The sequence below is a fragment of the Bos javanicus genome, chromosome 13 (assembly GCF_032452875.1).
Source record: "Bos javanicus breed banteng chromosome 13, ARS-OSU_banteng_1.0, whole genome shotgun sequence".
Classification (NCBI taxonomy): domain Eukaryota; kingdom Metazoa; phylum Chordata; class Mammalia; order Artiodactyla; family Bovidae; genus Bos; species Bos javanicus.
The window spans coordinates 60,161,131-60,185,470 of NC_083880.1; the positions used below are offsets into that span (position 1 = coordinate 60,161,131).

At 48.4% G+C, this 24,340-nt stretch overlaps 1 protein-coding gene across 1 annotated transcript in view; it reads left to right on the plus strand.

Annotated features, from left to right (window-relative positions):
- The window catches only part of RSPO4 (R-spondin 4), a 36,271-nt gene that overhangs the window by 6,352 nt on the left and 5,579 nt on the right, over positions 1–24,340 (plus strand). Inside the window, exons 2-3 of the mRNA XM_061437132.1 lie at positions 21,030–21,218; positions 22,131–22,271. Coding sequence (XP_061293116.1) covers positions 21,030–21,218; positions 22,131–22,271 — 330 coding nt within the window. The remainder of the gene's footprint in view (positions 1–21,029; positions 21,219–22,130; positions 22,272–24,340) is intronic.

The following is a 24,340-nucleotide window of genomic DNA, read 5'->3' on the forward strand; positions in this document are numbered from 1 at the left end:
CAGGGAGGGAGGTGGGAGAGGGGTTCAGGATGGGGAACACGTGTACAGCCGTGGTGGATTCATGTTGATGTATGGCAAAACCAATACAATATTGTAATTAGCCTCAAATTAAAATAAATAAATTTAAATTAAAAAAAAAAGAATACTCCAGTAGTCAAGAACTACTGGAGCAGTTTCCTACTCCAGTCCCTGCTGTCAGAGAGCTCAGCATCTCCTAGAGGTGTCAGAAATGAATCCATCATGAAAAAAAATGGCACAGACAGGATCCTGCTGCTTCTCAGTATAGCTCAGAGAGGCTGGTCGTTGGTGGTCCTCATCTCAGCTGAGGAATCTGAGACTCAGAGGTGGGACATTGCTCAGCCGAGGTGTCACAGGATAAGGGGATCCTCTTCAGTTTGTTCGCCTGCCTCCTCTCATCCATCTATTAGTCCGCTGTCTCTTCATCCATCTTTCCATCCTTCCGTTTAGTGAAAAAAACTGAAGCTTACGCTGATTCAGAGCTTTTCAAACTGAGGTTTGGAATCATTCAGCAGATCTGGGAAATAAATTTAGTAAATGCAACTAGCATTTAGAATGCTGAAATGGAGTAGAATAGAATAAAACAGAGCAGTATAGAGTAGAATGAAATAGGGTGAAGTCAGCAAACTTTTTTGCAAAGGGCCAGATAGGTAATATTTTAGGCTTTGTAGGACATACTCTTCCTGTTGTTGTTTTTTTTTTTTAAACAAACCTTTAAAAATATTAAACCATTCTTAGCTCACAGCCATACATAAAGAAGCCATTCAGTTCAGTTCAGTTCAGTCGCTCAGTCGTGTCCGACTCTTTACAACCCCATGAATCGCAGCACGCCAGGCCTCCCTGTCCATCACCAACCCCCGGACTTCACCCAAACTCATGTCCATCGAGTCGGTAATGCCATCCAGCCATCTCACCCTCTGTCGTCCCCTTCTCCTCCTGCCCCCAATCCCTCCCAACATCAGAGTCTTTTCCAATGAGTCAACTCTTCACATGAGGTGGCCAAAGTACTGGAGTTTCAGCTTCAGCATTAGTCCTTCCAAACAATTCCCAGGACTAATCTCCTTTAGAATGGACTGGTTGGATCTCCTTGCAGTCCAAGGGACTCTCAAGAGTCTTCTCCAACACCACAGTTCAAAAGCATCAATTCTTTGGCACTCAGCTTTCTTCACAATCCAACTTTCACATCAATACGTGACCACTGGAAAAACCATAGCCTTGACTAGACGGATCTTTGTTGGCAAAGTAATGTCTCTGCTTTTGAATATGCTATCTAGGTTGGTCATAACTTTCCTTCCAGGGAGTAAGCATCTTTTAATTTCATGGCTGCAATCACCATCTGCAGTGATTTTGGAGCCCCAAAAAATGAAGTCTGACACTGTTTCCACTAAGTTAGCCCATGGGCCATAGTTTGCCAACCCCCTTCATGGAAAATACCAGAATGCGTTGCAGATGTTAAGATGAGTTATCACTTTGAGAAGTGGGTTTTGCTCACATACATATGTGAGTGTGTGGGTGCATGTGTGTACCCGTATGTAGATGTGTGCACATGGATGTGGGTGTGTGTGAGTGTGGATGAGGGGTGTGTGTACTCTGTGTACTGTGTGTGTACTGACATAAAAATGTAATTTTTACTATTGTCCAAAAAGTGTGGAGGCCACTGTATCAGCTGGCCCAGTGCAGTCCTCCCGACAGTTCTGAGAGGAGGGTTCCAGGGGATCCTGGGATTGCAGATGGGGAGTTGAAGGCCCCGTGGGTCACACAACCATAGGCATGTGAACCCCAAAAGTCTGGCTCTGGAGCTCCAAACAGGAGGCTAAATTGCCTTTAAAGTAGCAATTGCCCTCGACATATTTGTCCTTACGCTTGTTTCTAACGGCCCTGAATCTGATGGTCATGTCCTTCCCAAGATGTTTTCTTTTCTCAAGGTGGACTTTAGCCCCAGGAAATGGAATGATCCATCAGGGTCTAAATGTCCTCCTGCATCAGACATCCCCAAGGAGCTGCTGAGTGCTGGACACTGTATGTTCCTTTCACATCGACCCTCCCCCAGCCCTGCCGGGTGGATATGGTTACCCTTCTTCCTTTACAGAAGAAGCAGGCTGTCTCAGAGAGGGAAACCGACTTATCCAAAGTCACATAGCCAATGTTCCTGATTCCAGAACCATGGGAGCAGGTCCCGCCTACTAAAGAGTGCTCCAGAAGGTCCATCTAATGCTGCCAGTACCCACCCACTCATTCATATAGGCCTTCACAGTTTGCAAAACAGTTCAACTTCCATTTTCTCTCTGGAATTCTGGAGACAGGTTATCGAATGATGGAATGCTAGGGCTGAAAAGGCCAGTTGAGGCCTTGGAGACCCATGTTTGTGTTTAAAAAAAAAAGGAGCTCCAGGCGAGGAAGTGCCTCAGCCAAGATCACCCAGCCGGGGTGGAGGTGAGGATGCAGGACAGGGGGCAGGGCCGCAAGGGTGGCCTTGGATAGGCAGAAGAAGGCAGCTTGCTCCAGAGCCTGCAGTCTGGTTTAGAGCTTCTTAGAGCCTCAGTTGCTCGTGTCACTTGGGAATGCTCCGTCTGCTTTGTCTTTCTCCCAGGCCCAGAAGAAATGTTAGATGAGAGGGTGCAACAGAGAGGGCTTGCACAGCTCTGCAGAGGTTTCTTAGTAACCAGAGGCCAGCCAAGGTCCAAGAGCTTGTAAGGGCCTCCAGGGTTACCTGAGTGCCACACGGGGTCTGTAGCCTGGGTGTGTGGTTCCATGAGAGGCACCTGGCGGAGGCCCGGGACCCACACAGAACCGCCATGCCCTTGAAGCAAGTCCTTCTGTCAGAGCCCAGACTGTGGACGCTGTTAGGACGTAGAAAAGCCCCAGGTTCTGTGGATACCCAGGGACACACACGTCGTTTATGTGTCAAAGGGGTTCTCATGGGGACACACACCTCAATTACCCAGAAGGAACGGGTTAAGTGTGCTTACTCAGTCGCTTCAATCATGTCTGACTCTTTGCAATCCCATGGACTGTAGCCCACCAGGCTCCTCTGTCCGTGGGATTCTCCAGGCAAGAATACTGAAGTGGGTTGCCATGCCCTCCTCCAGGGGATCTTCCTAACCCAGGGATGGAACCCATGTCTCTTATGTCTCCTGTATTATAGGTGGATTCTTTACCGCTGCCCCTCATGTATATATCCACACACATATATGTTCCTAAAAACATTTATTTGTTTCTTTAAAGGTACTTAATTTTCACTGCAACAAAGGTTTAGAAAGTCTCTTTTTGATTTTGTTTTATGGTTATTTCCTCTATGCCAACTGTTACCTGTTTTATTTACCAATGTCAGGCACTGTGCATATAAACTGACTAAATTCTCCTAAGAAACCTGTGATGTGGGTACTATTATCGTCCCCATTTTACATATGAGAAAACTGAGGCACAGAGGGGTTGAGTGACTTTCCCTAGGTCACACAGCCAAATTCAAATCCTTCCTAGTCCCAGAGCCCAGACTCCAATTACCAAGCTCAGTTGCCTCCCAGCCTTATTTAGTCCTTGCAGCAACCTGGAAAAGGATGTTATTATCCACATTTCACAGACGAGGAGACTGAATTAAGAGAGAAAGGAGCATGAGTTAAAGAATGTGAAACTGCCGTTTTTATAGGCTGAAAAAAGCCAAATATTAGTGATTTCATATGTTCCAGTCTACTAGCTTGGCAAGTAAGTTTGGCAAAGCCAGGATTTAAACCCAGATGATTGATTCCAAAGGTTGGGTCCATAGCCACCCTTCCTGGCCTTCTCCCAGTACATCCAGATAATAGCCCACAAGGTAGTTGGATCCTGTAGTTCTACAGAGGCCTTCCAAGCATAGAGAGGGCTATCAACTTGCCAGGGTCACACAGCCAGGATGGGGAGAGGTTGGAATGTGCCCCCCACCCCAGGTCTCCCTGGCCAGAGCCTCCTTGTCTCAGCTCTGTGCAGCCATCAGCACCACCCAGGACACACACACACCCTCGGCGCCCCCCGGGGATTCCTCCAGGGTCCCACAGTGCATGGTCTGGTTCCCGCTGCACGGGGGAAGCTCCCTCATCTTGGGCACTGCTGCCTCAGGCCAGGCTGCCACCGCCCGCCCTGGGATGATTTCTTATAATGTCACGTGATTCACAGGGCCCCTGATCTGTGGCCCTTGATGGGGGCCTCTCTGGGTTTGTGTGGGTGGGGGGGTTCTGTTTCACTAGCTCAGAAGAAAGGCATGCACAAGCCTGGGGGACACAGACCACGTAGGGAAACCACTCCCTTTCGCCAGAAGCCTCCACTTTCCCTGCAGACTGACTGCAGTGCCCACATCCGCAGGGTGGGGACACCCAGAAAGGAATGTCACAACTGCTCTTCTGCAGCCTGCTCTGCTGTTGGCAGGCAGGCACGGCTGTCTCCAGCATGTCCCAGATGAGCGGTGGGAGGTCGACTGACTGGCACGAAGGCCACGGGCTCTGCTGCTCACCAGCTGAGTGATGTTGGGCAGGTCACCTCTGGTGGCTAATTTGCAAGATGGGGCACAAAAGGCACCCACGGCACATGGTGAGTGCTCAGTTGGTGAGAAGAGTGTCTAGTGCCGGGCAGGGAGTGCGGGATTTGGGCTCAGACAGGCCTGGGCTCAGCTCCCAGCTCTGCTACTGCCATGTTCGTGTGAAGATATTTCATTACTGAATCTCAGTGTTGTCTGTCAGTACCATGGTGACAATAGTAGCATCTACATCATAGGATTGTCTTGAAGATCAAAATTGTGCATGTAACCCACCTGGGAGACAGTAGGTGCTAATAAATGGTGACATCAGTCATGCGTCATAGGAAAGCTTGCTCTACTGTCCAGGATGTTCCAGCCTAACGTCAGACAAGCCCCTGCCTGGGTTTGAAAGTCTTTGGCAGACCTAACTCTTCAAAAGAAAGTTATTTGGGGAAGCCCAGATTCAGAGGCTAGGGAGGCCCTAAGTGCTATGTGTCTACAGCACAGTGACTCACCCTCTCTGAGCCTCTGTTCACTCCTCTATGAAGGGGGACCTCAGAGAACAGCAGTGAAGATAGAAGTGTGTGTGTGTGTTGCTCGCACATTATAAACATATAAATGATGTGATGAGGCCTGACATCCTGCCCTCTGCCCACAGCAGCTGGAAAAACGCAGTCAGATGCTGCCTTTCAGACATACTTTTCCTTCCTCCTCCCCTCTTGCCTGCTTCTGGCAGACATGTGAGCCCAAGAGACTTAATTCATAGCACATTATCAGCTTCAGTCGAGCTGATAATGCTTATTTTGTATTATCGTATTTTTTCCTTATTTTTTAAATGATTGCGCTTAGTCACTCAAGTTGTGTCCAACTCTTTGTGCCTCCATGAACATTAGCCCACCAGGCTCCTCTGTCCATGGGATTCTCCAGGCAAGAATACTGGAGTGGGTTGCCATTTCCTTCTCCATTTTAAATGGTTACAAATTGTCAATGTTTAATTTAACTCTTAACATTTACTTCACTTATTTTAAAATTTTCATTTTACTTAAACATCTTATTTTTATTAATTTTAATGTATTTAGTTTATTGAAGTATAGTTGATTTACAATGTGGTGTTAGTTTCGGGTATATAGCAAAGTGATTCAGCTATATATATATATATATATATATGTTTTTTTTTTTTTTCAGATTCTTTTCCCTTATAGGCCATTACAAAGTACTAAGTATAGGTCCCTGTGCTATCCACTAGATCTTTGTTGGTTGTCTGTTTTATATATAGTGCCTTAGCACTTTATAATTTACTGTCTTTGTTCTGGCCATGATCTTGTGGGTAAAAAGCTAATAAACTGTGTTATTTGCATGATATCTAATTTGCTTATCATATCTCCTTAGATTAGTGAATTTAGGCATTTATAAATAAATACTTTATATGAACTCCTTTTAAGTGTCTTTTGTGGATTTGTTCAGCTTGTCTAAAAATGATTTTATTAGGGTTGTATCAAATGTTAATCTTTTTCCCAAGAAATGTCAAACTCAGATCAACAAACATGATAAGAATTTCATATGGTGAACATTTTTGCAGAATCTGATACATTCTAAATGGTTGTTACTATCAAATGAAATTGCCCTCAAATTTTCTTGCAAGGGGTTAATGCAATTTATTTAAATTTACAAATTTATTTTTATTTTATTCTTACATTTTATTTGTCTAAGCATTTTGTTTTTCTCATATTTTAAAATGCCTTTTTAGTTTAAATTTTTATTAGTTTAAATTATGTTTTATTTTAAATCTTTTAATTTTACTTTTTGGGTTGATTTCTTTTAAGATAATGTTATTGTGTTTTTATTTGCCCACTTTTTTATTGGGTTTCCTGAATTTTCTTCATCAGTTTATAGGTATGTGTGTGCTCAGTTGGTCAGTCATGTCTGACTCTGTGACCCCATGGACTGTACTCCACCAGGCTCATCTGTCCATGGAATTTTCCAGGCAAGAATAGTGGAGTGAGTTGCCATTTCTTACTCCAGGGAATCTGCCTGACCTAGGGATCGAACCCATGTCTTCTGCATCTCCTGCATGGGCAAAACAAATTCTTTACCAGTGCGCCATCTGGGAAGCCATCAGTTTATAAGACTTCCTTGTATTACCTACATATTAATCTCCTGTTGGTTTTCACATGGAAGATATCTTTCTATAATCTGTTATCCCAACTGCTAACTTTGTATATACTTTGGAGAGTAGACATTGTTACTTATAATACTGTTCAAGAAAAGGTTTGAAGGTTTTTTTGGTAGGAGTGGAGTTTTTCTATCTTATGGTCTGGGCTGTTTGATCTTACAAAATTTCCTCGTAAAAAGGTCTCATGAGAAGGGTGTGAGTTCCCAATTCTCTGTCTTTTGAGCAGATCACCCTTCCTGTGAGCGATTCTTCCTTGACAAGTGTTTTCAGTCCTGATGCAGCGGCCCTAGGGCCTTCCCTGAGGATACTCCTGGAACTCTCAAATGCAGGTGACTCTTCTCTGTCCACCTTCATTCCTGGTTGTTCCTGGGTCACTGCATTTCAGCCGCACACGTCTATTAAACCCTTGCTGTCAGCCAGACTCTGTCCTTGAGGGCCCCAGAATGATGAAGGTGGCAGGCCCAACAGAGTGAATAGGAGAAGTATCAGCTGGATATTCCCCATGACCCCAGTCCCGGGTCATGGGGAATTGGCTGGATATTTTCCCCACGAGTGGAGCGTTCCACCAATGGCTGACATTCTGCCAGGGCTGCTTTCTCTGAATGGTTTCAATTCTTGGACCATCTTATTCTCTTGCATCAATAATCCTCCCTCCAGCCCCCTCCCTGTTAAAGGAAAAAGAAAGAAATTGGCACTCAGGACATTTGTGAGTAATGCAGACTTGAAGATTGACGGTCTGGGGATGCTGCTAAGGGCTCCATCTGCAGTGCAGGTGGTTTCAGGCGTAAGACCACTGAGTCATTCCTGCGACCTCCTCTCTGCTCCTCCCGTCTGACCCCACACCACACAGCTCCAGGCCCCTCCCTGTGGGCCTTGGGCTCTGGGACATGTGACTTTCAGGGGCACTTTTCTATCTTTGGAGAGCCACCAGGCGTGAGGCAGCAGGAAGGGGCCGACAGGCCATCAGGGAGGTACAGCTCCCAGCAGTTAGGAGCTAGGGCTCTGGTTTGCATCCCACTTGACTCTTTGCTGTGAGTACTTGGGTCAACTGCTTTACCTTTCTAAGCCTCAGTTTTCAGTCCCTGAAAGTGGGTAAATATAGCCCAGCTTTGCAAGGCTGTGATGGGTTTGCAGTGATTTAACAGAAGGACCTGATGGCACAGGGTCCTGCATGCTGTAGATATTCAGCAGGCATGGGCCTGGCTCTGCCCCTCTGCAGACCTGGTCCTTCAGAGGGTCTATAGGAGCTCGTAGAGATCAGCATCTCTGCCTGTGGCTGTTTGTCTTGGTTCTAGCTGTTAATCCTGCCTTTAAATGGATAAGAAGGATTACAATCCCCATTTTGCAGATGAGAAAACTGAGACCGGCTAACAGTGGGTGTGGAATTTCCCAGCCCTGCAAGCCTAGGTCCCTCCAACTGACTGGGTTTTGGTGTGGTGGAGACAGTACCCCAGGACCATGAGAGGTTTCCTAGGCAAAGCCTCTGTCACCTTCTTCCGTTCAGCTCCTCTCTGCTGGCATCATACCAGTTTTGAGCACCTACTATGTGCCAGGTGATTTGTGTGCATTAATTACCCATAACCTCAGGAGATAGGACCCATTTTACAGAAGAGGAAAGTAGGATCCAGATAGGCGAGGCCACGTGCCCAGGTTTCCACAGCCCCCATCCATCTGGGTTGGAAGCCGAGCTGGGGCTCTGAAGCCAGAGCTCTTATTCACCGTGCCAGGAACTGCCGAGCTGGACCCAGGGCAGCAACGAGGATAAAGCTGACTCCCATTTGGTGAGTCCTTGGCATATGAACCGGGCATGCTGCTAGGTGCTCTGTAGGTTATTACTGCCCTTCATCCTCCAGACAACCCTTTGATAGCATCATTTTCATTTTGCAGCTGAGATGTGAGGCTCAGAGAAGTGAGAGGGACCCCCCAGGGTCAAGGTTGCAGAGCTGGGATTCAAACTCAGATGTATATGACCTGGACTCCTGCCTGCCCCACGCTGCCTCCCCTCATCTCCTACTTCCTGAGCTGGGCAGTTGGTCTGGGGGCCAGGGCAGGCAGATGCCCGTTCTGTTTTTCTCACCTTCGAGAATGACCCAGGGAGCCATCCAGATGGGGCCTCAGGTTTCAGCCCAGCTTGGAGGTGGTAGGTATGCAGCAGATGTAGGGAGCAACTGAACAGCCAGATGTGAGTGAGGCTTTGTCCCAGTGGCCTGTGAACATCAAGAGGCCACCACAGGTCATGGGAGCACGACCAGAGCCAATGATGTGAAGGAGCAGAAGGGATTCAGGCACCTCTGGAGGAGGCTGCAGACTAGATACCATCATGGGATTCTCAGATCAGGTCTCTTTAGAGCTGAGAACGGGGAGCTGACAGCAGCTCACAGCAGCTACCTGCTGCACCATGAACTAGACTGCTTACCTTTTAATTCTCATAATTACCGTTGAGCAAGACTTGTCCATCTGCTGCTCACAGCCAATAGCCTGGTCCAGAGCCCTCCAGATGACCACAGGCCTCCAACTTGGGCTCCCAGCTCCCACTGCTACCCCTTCCCATCCATTCTGCCCAGCCCCAAAGGGACCTCTTGAGATGCAGACTCTTGTTGGCCTGCACCCTGCAGGGTCTTCCCGTCTTGCTTCCAGGAAAGCCCAGAACTAGCCTTTTCTGAGCCCAGCACCTCGCTCTGGGCTGACCTACCTTTTTGACCAGTCTCTGTGTTCTGGCCTCACTGCCCTCTTCCATGCTGAGCCCCTGGACCTTTGTACCTGCTGGTTCCTCTGCCAGGAATACGTTCCTTGTATGTCTCAGTGAGTCCTGTCTTGTGGCCGGACCCTCCTCTCTTCTGCTCACTCTTTCCTTTCATTCACTTCCTGTCACTGTCTCAGATGACCTCTCTCTCTCCTTTAGGATGCAGACTCCATGAGGAGAAGGGCTGTATTGTCCTCTGATGGATCCCCAATGTCTACAACACTTCTTGGCTCATAGTAGGTCCTTGATACATATTTGTGGAAGGAACAGGATTTCTAGTGAGTGGATGATTGCCTCTAGCTTACAGTGAGCAAACTGAGGTCCAGTAACAGGCCCAAGGAATGAAGTATGGAACTGGGATCTAAAGGCAGGTTTCTTGGCTTCCCTAGTGGCTCAGATGGTAAAGAATCTACCTGCACTGCGGGAGCCCTGGGTTTGATCCCTGGGTCAGGAAGTTTCCCTGGGGAAGGAAATGGGTACCCACTCCAGTATTCTTGCCTGGAGAATTCCATGGACTGAAGAGCCTTGGCGGACTACAATCCATGGGGCCGCAAAGAGTCTGACATGACTTGAGCGACTGACACTTTCACTTTTCCTTTCCCATAAAATAAGAAGTGATAACAGCACCTGCCTTCTTGCTTCTTAAAATGAGGTCTGGAAGCCAGCACCATCAGCATCCCTGGGGAGTTTTGTCAAAAAGCAGACTCTCAGGCCTCACCTCAGACCTTTAGCATCAACATCTACACTTGAACCCAAGACCCCTGGGCACTTTGTATGCTCAATAGTTTAGGAAGCCCTGGCTGACCTCACAGAGTGGTTATTTTAAAATCACATGAGTTCATACACATATGACACCAGGTGAACCACCGTAAAGTGTTAAACCAACAGTACACATCGAGGAGTGGAAGTGCCTCTGTTTTCAATAAGCAGCCCCAGGTGATTCTTTTTTTTTTTAATTTTCAATAAGCATAATAAATATCTTCAAAGAGATAGGCTATTTGGTAGTAACTGACGAAATAACCACTTCCCGGGTAGCTCATTAATAAAGAATCCACCTGCAATGCAGGAGACATAAGAGGTGCGGGTTCAATCCCTGGGTCAGGAAGATCCCCCGAAGAAAGAAATGGCAACCCACTCCAGCATTCCTGCCTGGAGAACTCCATGGACAGAGGAACCTGGTGGGCTACAGTCCATGGGGGGCGGGGGGGGGGTCACAAAGAGTCGGACACGACTGAGCGACTGAGCACACATGCAGTAAAATAAGCAGTTATCTTTAAAAGACTAATTGGAGATACAGGGTCTAAGAGGAAAATGCATACAGCCCCAAGGGATTCTGATGTGGATTTGATTCTAAGGCTCACCACTGGCTGGGAAACAGCAGATGTGTGTGTGAGCCCTGGCTCCACTACCAGCCTCCATCTCCCCACCTCCCCAGCCGGTGGAAACTAATGTCTAAGAAGGATTCAAGCAGGAGCTGGGGCAGGGTACTTACCCACTCTTCCAAGTCCAGGTGGTAGCAAGAGAATTACTCAGAGAGGCTGGAGGGGACCTGAAGGACAGGGAAACGGTCATTTGGCCCCCTGATTGAACACATAGGTACTGATCTGCTCCATGTCATGGAGATAAGGGGAGATGAGCACGGGATGAAGGGAGATTGAATGAGATGCAGAAGGGCAGGATCAGTCTTGGGACAACCTATACTGCCACTGTCTGGCTAATTTCCTGTCTCTATCAAGGTCAAATGAACATTGAAGGAGACTAGCCTTAGCACAGCACAGGAAACCTAGCAAGGCCTTAGCAAGGGGACCTGTTACTCTATGTGGAGGATTAAAGGAGGCATTGGGATACACTGGCGGTGGGAAGGCAGTGTGGCCTTGAGGTGAGGCCTTCAGGTTCTGCAGTCACACTGCCTGTGTCGGACTATCCAGTCAGATACCTCTTCGTAAGTCACTTACCTCTTAGTAAGTGACCTTGAGCAAGCAGCAGCATTGCCCTGGACCTCAGTTTCCTCTTTTCTGAAGTGGATACGATCATTGTATCTAATGAACCATGCAGCGTCTCTGCATGGAGGGGGTAGCGGCCATAAAAAGGACAAGGCAGTGATGTGCAGCATTCGCCAGGATACTTTAAGTGAGCAAAGCAAGGCGCTGAAGAGTCTGTGCAGAGCACTGTGGTTTATCCTTGCCCTCTTGAAGCTCACCTTTCAGTGGTGGGAAAGAGATAACAAAAACTCACAGCAACCCCTCACATATCAGATGGAGATAAGTGCCAAAGAAGAACAAAGCAGGGTGAGACAGGGATCTGCAATGGGTGTGACTTCAGGCAGGTGGTCAGGGACGTCTCATGGGGAAGAACATTCCAGTAGAGACCCCAAGGGGGTGAGCCCTGTGGATGAATGTAGGGAGGGCATTCCAGGCAGAGGGAATGGCAAGCGAGTGCAAAGGCCCTGAGTTGGGAGTGGTCTTGGCATGTTTGAGGGACAGCAAGGATGAGGCCAGCACGGCTGGAGCAGGGCAAGTGGCGATTGGGAGGGAATGTAATTGGCGTTGGTTTAGACTGATTTCTGATAGATTGTCTATGGGGTATCCCAAGGAGAAGAGGCAGGGTGACTCCAAGATGTTTGACCACAAGTGGAGTGGCCATTGACACATATGGACAGGAGGGGCAGTTTGGGGTGGGCAGAGGGAGGAAAGTATTAAAAGTTTCCATTTTGGATGTGTGCCTATTATACTATATTCTGAGGGTTCTATCCGTTAAACCCCTGGTGTCGTGTATTGACACTGTAGCAAGGATTTGCTCTCTGCTTCTTGCCCAAGCTCCCTCCCTGCCACCAACTTATATACAGTGAGTCCCCTACATACAAACAAGTTCTGTTCTCAAGTGCATTCTTAAGTCCAATTTGTTTGTAATTCCAACAAAGTTAGCCGAGGTACCCAACTAACAATTCGCTATATAGTACTGTACTATAACAGTTTTATTATCCTTTTCACACATAATACATAAAAACAAACACACACACACAAAAAAAACCCATTTTTAATCTTCCAGTACAGTTCCTTGAAAAGCACAGTAGTACAGTACTACATCTGGCACACAGGGGCTGGCATCAGGTGAAGAGGCAAGAAAATTACTGACTAGAAGAGGGAGGGGAGCTGGGATGGTGGAGCTGAAGGGTCATCAGCCATAGGAGGTAGGGGCAAGCTGCAGTTTCACTCACGCCTGACGCTGATGGCACAGGTTCTGGTTCATTGCTGGATTCAATCCTCTTGCCCCTCTTGAAAAACTGATCCAGTGACATCTGGATAGTAGCTTTTTCTCTCATCATAGATGACATGGTAGCACTGAATTGCATTCTGAACGGCTGCTGCAAACTTCACGGACCTTTCTGCATTCAGGTCCTGTTTCTCAAAAACGAACAATCTTCTCAAATAAAGAACATCCCCTTGCCATCTCCTGCATTGTGGGCCTCTTCAGCTCTTCAGTTACTTATTCTTCCCCCTGTCTCTCTTCATCCTTTCTCTGGACCCACTGGCATCTTTGAAAGTTCACAGCCTGAAGATTCGTATGTAGGGGATTTCCTGTACTGTCATAAACTCACCGTTCTTAGGAAACCTTTCTTCTGACACAAACCAGTCCTGTCCCACATCTGCCTCTCCAGAAAACCATCCCTGATGAACTACAGTCTGAACCCAGCTCCTGGCTGCCTGGGTCCTTCATTTAGCTCTGAGTTCTGCTGGGCAGACATCATCAGCTTTCTTGGCAATATATGAACCAAGTTCCTCCAACTAGACTGCAGCTTCCCTGAAAACAGCTTTTGAGAACTTTAATTAAGCCATCATTTATTCATTCATTTAAGAAATATCAGGCACCTGCAGCCTGGTGGGCTACAGTCTATGAGGTCGCTAAGAGTCGGACACAACTGAACGACTTCACTTTCACGCATTGGAGAAGGAAATGGCAACCCACTCCAGTATTCTTACCTGGAGAATCCCAGGGACAAAGGAGCCTGTTGGGTTGCTGTCTATGGGGTCGCACAGAATTGGACACGACTGATGCAACTTAGCAGCAGCAGCAGCAGTGTGCAAGACTGTGGAAATTTGAAGGAGAATGAGCCAAGCTGAACTCCCAGCTCTCAAGGGAGCCCCTTGGGGTGCTTTCCATGCACCTCCCATCAATCAAGTGCTAAAACAGTGCTCATTTGTCTGCCATGAGCTGTGCTAAGTACTCGGCATGGATGAGCTCACAAGTGCTGGGAGATGGTTGCTACTATTGTCCGCATTTTGCAAAAGAGGTGACTCGGGTTCAGAATAGTGAAGCCACTTGCCTAAGATCACACAGCCAGAAAATGGGCGTTTGTCATGCTGGAAGCTGAGACAGTGTCCCCACACCCGCCCGCCCTGGTCTCTCCAATCAGGAGTCATCGCTAGGGCCCATGCCTTGCTGGGGATGGTGAAATCTGCTCCCAAGGCAGGAATGTGCCCGGGGGTCCTCTGAGCCAGCCTCCAGTGGCAAAGACTGCCTCCCATATGTGACGATCTGAGCAGGCAGATGGGAGCCCAGATGTTGTTTATTTCCTCTGGTCATCGGTGACATGCATCTTCCGCTGCCAGGCGGGGATAGGAGAATGCGCCGTCCAGCACTCCGTGTGGGGGTCTCCCCCCCACGTACATGGTTCTGGATCCTTCTCAAGGGCCTGGCCCTCCTCAGGTTGCCCTGCCTTGGGATAGGTGATGGTGGTCTTTTTTTCTTCTTCTCCATCCTCCTCTCCCCCAGCGAGTCCTTCAGGACAGCTGTGTTAAATCCTGTAGTCCACCACAACACACACTGTTCTCATGCAACACACACTTCCCTGGGCACACCCCAAATGTGAAGAAACTCTACCTTAAAAATGTTAACATCAAGTTAAAAGTTCTGCGCTGATTGCCAAAGCAAGTCTGAGATCACAAACACCAATTGAGGCATGGCCGGTGGTGATAGCAATGTTACTGAGACCCTCGTTAACTGTTATGCCTGCTCAGGTCCTCAGGGTTCTCTCAGGTTGGTCAGTGTGAACCCTATTTTACAGGTGGGAAAATTGAAGCACAGGGCAGCTAAGGCACTAGTTCAAGGGGACGTGAACAAGAATAAGGGGCAGAGCTGCTTGAACGCAAGCAGTGTGGCTCTTAACCCTGCTCCACTTTAAAGTTGGAACCTGTTAGCAGTGTAGATTCTCAAGCCCTACCCAGACTTACTGAATCAGCAACTGAGGGGAAGGCTCAGCAATCAGTGATTTAACCAGGCCTCCAGGTGAATCTGATGCATGCCCAAGTTTGGGAACCCCTACTCTGCATTGCCTTCTAATGTGAATGAATGAAGCAGCTGTAAGATACATGGATGATAATAATGGCGGTTGACCTTTGCCCTCAGTGTCAGGGATAATAACGGAGTGGTGGGGACCTTGGCAAACCGGAGAACATAGGCCCTGTCTGTGGAATTCCAGCCAAGCATTGCCCTGCGGGAATGCAGGCCTGGTGTGTGGGCAAGTATTCATAACTTTTCCAGCTTCTTATGTGAAATCTGATTTTTTAACTGTTAGTGAATTAGTTTTTTGGTGTTTTTTTAAGTGTATAGCTGAAGTTCTTGGCTTGGGTATTGAGGATTTGTCAATTTCAGGCTCACAGTGGGCTGCCAAAAGATGGGCCTGCCTGAGAGACCAGGTAATTTTCAGGATCCTAGATGTCACCCTGTGCCTCTGACCCCCTCAGGGAAAGGTGGGCAGGAGGCATGATAATGCAGAGATGACTCTGAATCCACTCAGATCCCTAAATGAAAAAAATATAGTGATCACTTGCAAATGACTCTGAATCCACTCAGATCCCTAAATGAAAAAAATATAGTGATCACTTGCAAACACCGAACCATTGACTCCCATCAAAACAAGGGGTTTGTGGTCATTCTCAGGACGTGGGTGACCCTGAGATTGGGAACCCTCATTTCAAAGAACACAGGTCATTCCGTGATCCCAACAGAAAGAATAAACTGCCCTCCACCCGAGACCAAAGCTGCCTCCTCTGTCTCTGCCCTGAGCCCTTCACCATCCCAAGGGTGAACCGCTCTATGCTAAGACTTTTCCATGCATTATACCGTCTGCTTTCATCACATCTGCAAGTTAAGTCCCACCCCCTTTCACAGCTAGAATGACTGAGGCCCAGAGAGTTGAAGTACTTTTCCCGTGATCACTGCCACATTTCGTAACCATTGAGTCCCTAGCACTGGACTTCACAGAGAGTAGAGGCTCACTAGCTATCTGTTGAATGAATGGTTGGATGGATGGATGGATTACTGAACCTTGGTCTAATGCACGTGCTCAGAGTTGTTATAAGCCTGCATCCCTTAGTAAACTACCAACCCCGATGTGATAAAAAGCACACTGTCATTCTCCATAAGATGGACATCCAAGTCTCAACTTATCCCCTGGCTGCTTGAGGAAAGACAAAGTGACTCCAATGTCATTCCAAGCCCCTCTGGATGCTGGAGCAACACAAGATCATCCTTTCGGGGCCATTGGTACTTTGACTGCGGGAGGATGGTCTTGATGAAGGGAAATACTTACTAAGAGAAATCACATGGGGTGTCATCCCCTGTGATGCCCCAAGAAAACTCAGGGAGGTTGCAATCAGAGCTCAAATACTGATACTTCAATGAGAAATGTGCCTCAGAGGGGAGAGAGGGCAGCGATGAAGGCCAGCATCCCGTTGAGGTACAGAAGGAGCCAGGGGTTTTCAAAGCATGTGCCCTAGAACCCCAGGGCCCCTTAGTATGCCATGTGGTCAGGCTGAGCGGACAGAGCTTCAGGCCCTCAGCCTTGCTAAAGCCGAGCTGCTCTACCATGACCCGTTGGGCTCCACTTACCTGGTGACCTATAGCATTCTGATTGTAATTTGACGTGAGGAGAGCTACCTCACGTTAACTAGTGACTTTCTTTGGGACTATGGAGTGAGCCAAGACTTCAGGGACTAGAAATTGGACTTAAAAGATGCTCAGAAACTCTGACCATCTGGGCCCCATGAAGTTTCCCCCCACCCCCACCTCTCTGCATCTAATTTATTTCTGTGTGTGTGTGTGTGTGTGTGTGTGTGTGCGTGCGTGCTTCTGTGTAGTCAGGAGTCTTTGTCTGCAAGAGACAGAAAACCATACTCAAAATGGTTTTAGAAGAGAAGAAACTTTATGGACCCTCCCAGGAGTAGATCAGATGCACAGGCAATCTCTTGCATGGCCTCCATTCTTGGGACCCTCTCCCCTCATGCGTTGTCCACCAACTCTGGTCTACATCTTCTGAAATCAAATAGAGTGTAAACACACACACACACACACACACACACACACACAATCCTAAGACTAGCTTCCGTCGAAACACGTGCCTGTGTCTGGACCAATCACTGCAGTCAAGGGGACCGGATGCTGATTGCTCAAGCCCATGTTAGCTGCATTTGGACAGAGGTGGTACCACATGAACCTCAAAGTCAGAGATGGGCCTTTGCTAGACAAGAGTGTTAGTGCCCACCAAAGCTTCTCACACTTGTACACTGGAACAGGCCACCCTGCCCTCCTGCAAATGTCCTTAGGTCAAGAGGCCATCCTAAACCATGGTCTGTCCACCCACAGTCAAAATTCTCTAGAGAGATGGTCTAATGGTCCCAGCCTGGATGACTTGTCAGGCCTTGGTATACAGCCTGTCCACCACTGGCTAGGGAACAGGCTCAAGCTGTACAAGCATAGCTGCCAGGTCTGGTTCTCAGGGAAAGAAGAGTGTGAGCAAGAAAAGACACACACAAAATGCCAATTATGTCTATGTTGGTCTTGTTTAAATGTACATTCCCGGGCCTAGAGGCTTTACAAGCCTCCCTGGAGATTCTTATGCATAGTCAAGTTGAGGAGCCATCAAGTCTGGATCTTTCTAAAGCAACATTGTACAAACTGTAGTTGTCATCACTTATTATTCATAAAATTAGCACTCAAGTCTCTACATCTGTAACCATGGGAAAATGGGAGGTACAGCATTGCCCTTTCTAATGAGTGATAGTCAACTACCGCACAATTGCACTCATCTCACACGCTAGTAAAGTCATGCTCAAAATTCTCCAAGCCAGGCTTCAGCAGTACATGAACCATGAGCTTCCAGATGTTCAAGCTGGTTTTAGAAAAGGCAGAGGAACCAGAGATCAAATTGCCAACATCCACTGGATCATGGAAAAAGCAAGAGAGTTCCAGAATAACATCTATTTCTGCTTTATTGACTATGCCAAAGCCTTTGACTGTGGGATCACATGAAACTGTGGAAAATTCTGAAAGAAATGGGAATACCAGACCACCTGATCTGCCTCTTGAGAAACCTATATACAGGTCAGGAAGCAACAGTTAGAACTGGACATGGAACAACAGACTGGTTCCAAATAGGAAAAGGAGTACGTCAAGGCTGTATATTGTCACCCTGCTTATTTAACTTATATGCAGAGTACATCATGAGAAATGCTGGACTGGAAGAAGCACAAGCTGGAATCAAGACTGCCAGGAGAAATATCAATAACCTCAGATATGCAGATGACACCACCCTTATGGCAGAAAGTGAAGAGGAACTAAAAAGCCTCTTGATGAAAGTGAAAGAGGAGAGTGAAAAAGTTGACTTAAAGCTCAACATTCAGAAAACGAAGATTATGGCATCTGGTCCCATCACTTCATGGGAAATAAGATGGGGAAACAGTGTCAGACTATTTTTTTGGGCTCCAAAATCACTGCAGATGGTGACTGCAGCCATGAAATTAAAAGACACTTACTCCCTGGAAGGAAAGTTATGACCAACCTAGATAGCATATTGAAAAGCAGAGACATTACTTTGCCAACAAAGGTCTGTCTAGTCAAGGCTATGATTTTTCCAGTGGTCATGTATGGATGTGAGAGTTGGACTGTGAAGAAAGCTGAGTGCCAAAGAATTGATGCTTTTGAACTGCGGTGTTGGAGAAGACTCTTGAGAGTCCCTTGGACTGCAAGGAGATCCAACCAGTCCATTCTAAAGGAGATCAGTCCTGGGCGTTGTTTGGAAGGACTGATGCTGAAGCTGAAACTCCAGTACTTTGGCCACCTCATGTGAAGAGTTGACTCATTGGAAAATACTCTGATGCTGGGAGGGATTGGGGGCAGGAGAAGGGGACGACAGAGGATGAGATGGCTGGATGGCATCACCGACTCAATGGACGTGAGTTTGGGTGAACTCCGGGAGTTGGTGATGGACAGGGAGGCCTGGCGTGCTGAGATTCATGGGGTCGCAAAGAGTCGGACACGACTGAGCAACTGAACTGAAGTCCCTCCCAGCATCAGAGTCTTTTCCAATGAGTCAACTCTTCGCATGAGGTGGCCAAAGTACTGGAGTTTCAGCTTCAACATTAGTCCTTCCAAAGAATATTCAGGACTCATCTCCTATGAGTTATAGAGATGTGATGAAAGCCGGAGTGAGGCCATCAGATTCAAAAAGTCAGGGGTGTCATTACAACAGCAAGGCACTAGAGGGCACCCTACCAACTGCTGGGATCAGGGATGCAGCAAGAGGCAGAGCCAACAGCTCTTCAAAGAGCTGATGATGAATGATGGTAGTTGAGATCCATCACCTGTCCACACACATGCATGCATGCACACACACTGACAACCATCCCAGGTCAGGGGTGAGTCCTTGTTGGGTTGTTTTTTCTGCAGCATGTTGAAATCTCACTCTACAAATACTGCAGTAGCTCTAATTGGAATTTCTTTGCTATTTGGCTGCCTGACCTTGGGGAAGGCTCCAACTTCTCTGGCCTCTGGGTCCCCAGTGAAGCTGCAGGGGTTGGGATGCGTGATCCCTAAACTCTTCTGAGAGACAACAGTTAGTAAGGGTTTTGCTTTGCACCATCTGCGTTGCTGTTACAGTCACTTTTGTGGGCTGCAACCCTCCCAACCAGGCTGTAAGGTCCCAGAACAGCAGGGCCACGTGTTGCTCACGCCTGCAGCCCCAGGCTCTGCCGGACACAGAGGAGGCCCTGAGCAAGTGCGCCGAGTGGCAGTGTGGTGCTGACTGACGTGTGTCCCTGCACCACTGATTCTGGGGGATGCTGGGTGTGTCATTTCACCTCTTTGAGCCTCTGTTTCTTCACTTGCAAAATGGGCAGTACCACCCACGCCCATGTCAGGCGGTCTCCGACCACAAACTCAGTTTTCAGGAAATACCCTTCTGTTTCTCTGTCATTGAACATAATTTCTAATCTGAGTCCTATTCTGCCAGGTGGCAGAGATCACCTCAAGCCAATAGAGGGTCTCTTTGCCCTTTGTTGGTGGGGTCACATCTCAGGGCCAGTGGGCTTACATAGTGCCAAGGTAACTAGTTTATTAAACAAGCTGAACTTGGTGAGGTATAAACACGCAACAGTTTCATGTTTCCCTAATCTCCACCTCTATGAAGCTGCCTGGCCCTTTCCTGTCCCTTAATGACACCCGGTTACTTTCTGACTCTCCCCAGCTCCCACCTACCCCCAGTGGTCTACCATACTGCCTCTTGCTCAGGCACCTGCCAGAAACCAGCCTTCTTGGGTGAGGCTTCTTGAGCCTGACTACTCCTGGGGAGACTTGCCGCTGAGAACCCCTCATGCTGGCCATAAAGGATGTGCAATTTCTTCTGCTGCCTCCCTTCCCTCTCCTGGTCTCTTTTCTGTGCTCAAAGTGGGGTTGGAAGGAGCAGAGCCACAAAAGCCAACATCCAACCGGGGTGTGAGGTGCTGGTCACCCCCTTTTGCAGGCAACAGTCTCTGTGAGGGGTACCCTTGCATCTCCTCTCACTTGGTTTGGGAGTTTGGGAAATGAGGGGAAGCCACAGCAACCCCCTCTTCCCCAAGTTGACAGCTCCTAACTCTCCTGAGTCCTCCTGTCTTGGTGTCAGCATGATCAGAGGTAGTCGGATGGCAAAGACTCCCTGTAAGCCCTGGAGGACCTTTCTTTCTAGGGTATTTCTCACCTTTTTCTCCCCAGCTTTGGTTGCCAATTCTGGAACAAAAAGTTCCTTCCCTTTACTTGCTGTACTTGAGGATGTTGGGAGCCCTTGATAATGGCGTCAGTGAGGAATGGGGTATTGTTCACAAAGGCAGCAAGGAGACGAGGGTCTTCTCCCACCCCCTCATGCATGTGCACCACAAACACACTCAAAAATACACACTGTATTAGTGAAGATTAAATATGTCAGTGAGTGACCAAACTTTTAATCTTATTTCCCCAACATCTTTAACACATGATCCAAAACAGATGCTTGTGCTCCAGCCCTCGTGTTCACATTCCACCCAACAGGAAGGATCAGGGGATGACAAAGGGCATGCCCCCTGCCCTTTAAGCTTTCTAGAAGTTGCACACACACTGCTTTACCTTATAACCTACTAGCCAGGTTTTGGTCACATGACCAAAGTCACATGATCTAGTTGCATCGGAAGTGTAGTCATCTGAATGGCCACGTGCTCAATTACTGTTCTATCCCAATGAGACAGTCTGAGCTGCTGACACATGTGGTTTCACTATCTCTCTCTCCCTTTCCCCATCCTCCACCCTGGTCTGGCTGGCAGTGGGCACTGGTCCGGGGGGCAACTGCACAGGCTGTGTTATCTGCTCAGAGGAGAACGGCTGCTCAACCTGCCAGCAGAGGCTCTTCCTGTTTATCCGTCGGGAAGGTATCCGCCAGTACGGCAAGTGTGTGCACGACTGTCCCCCCGGCTACTTCGGCGTCCGCGGCCAGGAAGTCAACAGGTGCAAAAGTATGTGGCCCCTCCCTTGTCTTATGCTAGCACTGCGCTCCTGCGCACTCCTGGTCCACATCCCACCTCTCAACACAACAACCCCTGGGGAAGCAGTGTATGCCTGAGCCCAGACTCAGATATATGCTAGCTTTCAGGCTGGCTCTGAAGCCCTAAGCAAGTCAGTGCCCTCTCTGAGCTCAACACTAACAACAGGGAACTTCCACCTCTACGCTAGTTTGCTCTGTGGCCTTTGGCATGCTACTGACTCTCCCTGGGCCTAGCTCAATGGGAAAAGGAGTCCTAACTCCTAACTTTGGTTTTCACTGTGAGCTGGGCAAATCATGACCATCTTTGAGCTTTGGTGGAAATGAAGTAGGGAATCCTCACTCCCAGCCCAGATTCACTGTGTGACTTCAGGCAAGGTATTAGCTCTCTCTGAGCCTCAGCTCAAATGATAAAGAGAATCAATATAATCATGTTTCCTACCTTGGACATGACACCTGCCCCCACTGAGCCTCAGTTCAAATGAGAAAGGAGTTCTGATATGCAGCCCCATTTGTGGACAACATCAAATGAGATGTTAGTCACTCAATTGTGTCTGACTCTTTGTGACCCCATGGATTGTAGCCCGCCAGGTTCCTCTGTCCATAAAATTTTCCAGGCAAGAAAACTAGAGTGGGTTGCCATTCCCTTCTCCAGAGACACACTGAATCCGGACCCCAGTACTACAGAGCTTGGGTCACTCAGAGGCCCTCCCCAGTCCTGGGCAGCCCCAGAGGGTCCCCTCCCCAGGCAGCTCCCCTCACCAGGGCTGGCCCTGGCTGTATTACAGAATGCAGACTCAGAGGCCCTCCCCAGTCCTGGGCAGCCCCAGAGGGTCCCCTCCCCAGGCAGCTCCCTTCACCAGGGCTGGTCCTGGCTGTATTACAGAATGCGGAGCCACGTGTGAAAGCTGCTTCAGCCAGGACTTCTGCATCCAGTGCAAGAGGCGGTTTTACCTGTACAAGGGAAAGTGTCTGCCCACCTGCCCGCCAGGCACTGCGGCCCAGCAGAGCACACGGGAGTGCCAGGGTGAGTGGGGGCATCCTCTCCCTGCCCTGTCCCCTCCTTCCCTGGAGCAGGGGCTGGTGAGGGGTGTTAGGAGACCTGGAAGAACCCGTAGCAGAATGTCACGTGATGATGGGAAACCCAACGCCATGTCAGGGACACATAGGAACCCTTCAATACACTAGACCCATCATAGGCACTATTGTGATGATTACCATTACTACCAACATCTACATCATTATTATTGCCAAGGGCAGCTGCAGAGTACAGAAGAAGAGTATTGATTTTGGAATAAGACCTGGGTTCAAATGCTATCTCTAAAAATCATCCGTTAGTGAACTCGAGCAAGTCAGTTAAGCTCTCTATCCTTCAGCTTCTCCAAATGTTAAGAAAATTACAATAGAACATAAAATCTACTTCATGGGAGAGGGTTGTTGTAAGGGGTAAATTAATACACTTTAAAGTACTTAATGCAGTAGCTGGCACAGTAAGTGCTCAATATATGTCATTATTATTACCTGTCATATTAGTTGTCATGACTGCTGTTTTCCCCCTACTCCTTTCAGATTCCTGTGTGAGCACCGCTTCTGTGATCTGTCCTTTTATGAGGCTGTTCTCCAGCGTTCTCACCTGAATCACATATCTCTGCCCACACAGTCTCTCTGGGCTCATGTTCATGGTCATTCCAAACACTGATGGCTCCTAACTCGCTCTCCTCAGCTTCATTTTCTCATGGGCAGCAGACTCACATCCTCACCTGCCCTGTGGGTGCCTTCTTCCCTCCCTGCCCATCCCCAGCCTGGTGCTTCCTCTGGGCTTCCTCCATCAGTGATCTGCTCCACCAGCCACAGGCTGGCCATCCTGGAAGCATGGGCATCACTGTGGACTCTTGCCTATCATCCTACATCCAATCCAATCTCGTTCATCCATTCAGGAAATATTTGCTAGAGCATCATCTATGCTCCAGGCACTTTCTAAGTTGCTGAGGACATATTAGTGAACAAAACAGACAAAGTTTCTGCCCTTGTAGACATGACATTTTACAGGGGAGACGGAAGATGCACAAGAATAAATACAGATGTTAGGTGGTTTAAAGAAAAAAAAAAAAACTTTGGGGGAAATGAAGCAGAATAAAGCTCCCAAACTTGCCCCAGCCTTCCTTTCCCTTTTCCCCACCCTACACCCAAACATCCCTTTCTCTCCTCATTCTCTGCCCATTGCTAGGATCTTGGCCACAGCCTCTTGCCCATATGCCTGCCTCCAGTCTCACTGTCTGCAGCCCACACTGTCTCTCTTTCCAGAAGCCAGAGCGATGATCTGAGAATGACAATCCGATCAGGTTCTCTTCTGCTCAAGGCCCCTCAGTGGCTCCCATTGTTCTCCAGGCTGTGGGCAATGTGGTCCCCATCTGCCACCTCTCCAACCTATCAGGTTTTTCCTCCCCCACTTGAGTCTGTGCTCCAGCTTCCCCATGGAGGGCAGAGTCATCTGGGGATTTCGCTTGGGTATTTCTTTCAACTATGGGCTTTTCTGGTGGCTCATATGGTAAAGAATCTGCCTGCAATGCAGGAGACCTGGGTTCAATCCCTGGGTCAAGAAGATGCCCTGGAGCAGGGAATGGCAACCCACTCCAGTATCCTTGCCTGGAGAATCCCATGGACAGAGGAGCCTGGCAGGCTACAGTCATGGGGTCAACAAAGAGGCATGACTGAGCGACTTAACACTTTCACTTTCATTTCTTTCAATTGGAGCACTTGTCCTTCCTGCCCCTCCCTGAATCTGGCTGACCTCCCCATGCCACTTCAAGACTCAGATCAGGAGTCTTCTCCTCTAGGAAGCCCGCCAGGTGGCTCAGGATGGGGCCCCCTGGTCTCCTACTGCTGCCAGGGCTTCCCCAGGTCTGTACAAGCACTCTGCCCTTCCAGCCCCACTGCTGTAGACGGTGAGCTCTGGGAGGCAGACCCGGGGCTGTGCCTTCCCTGCCTCATCTGGGCACCCCGCACAGCAGGGGGCACATGGCAGGTACTCAGTCTGTGCTTCCCAGATGAATGTGTCTGTGAAGGACTGTAGTTCCAGGGTCTGGAGACCTGGTC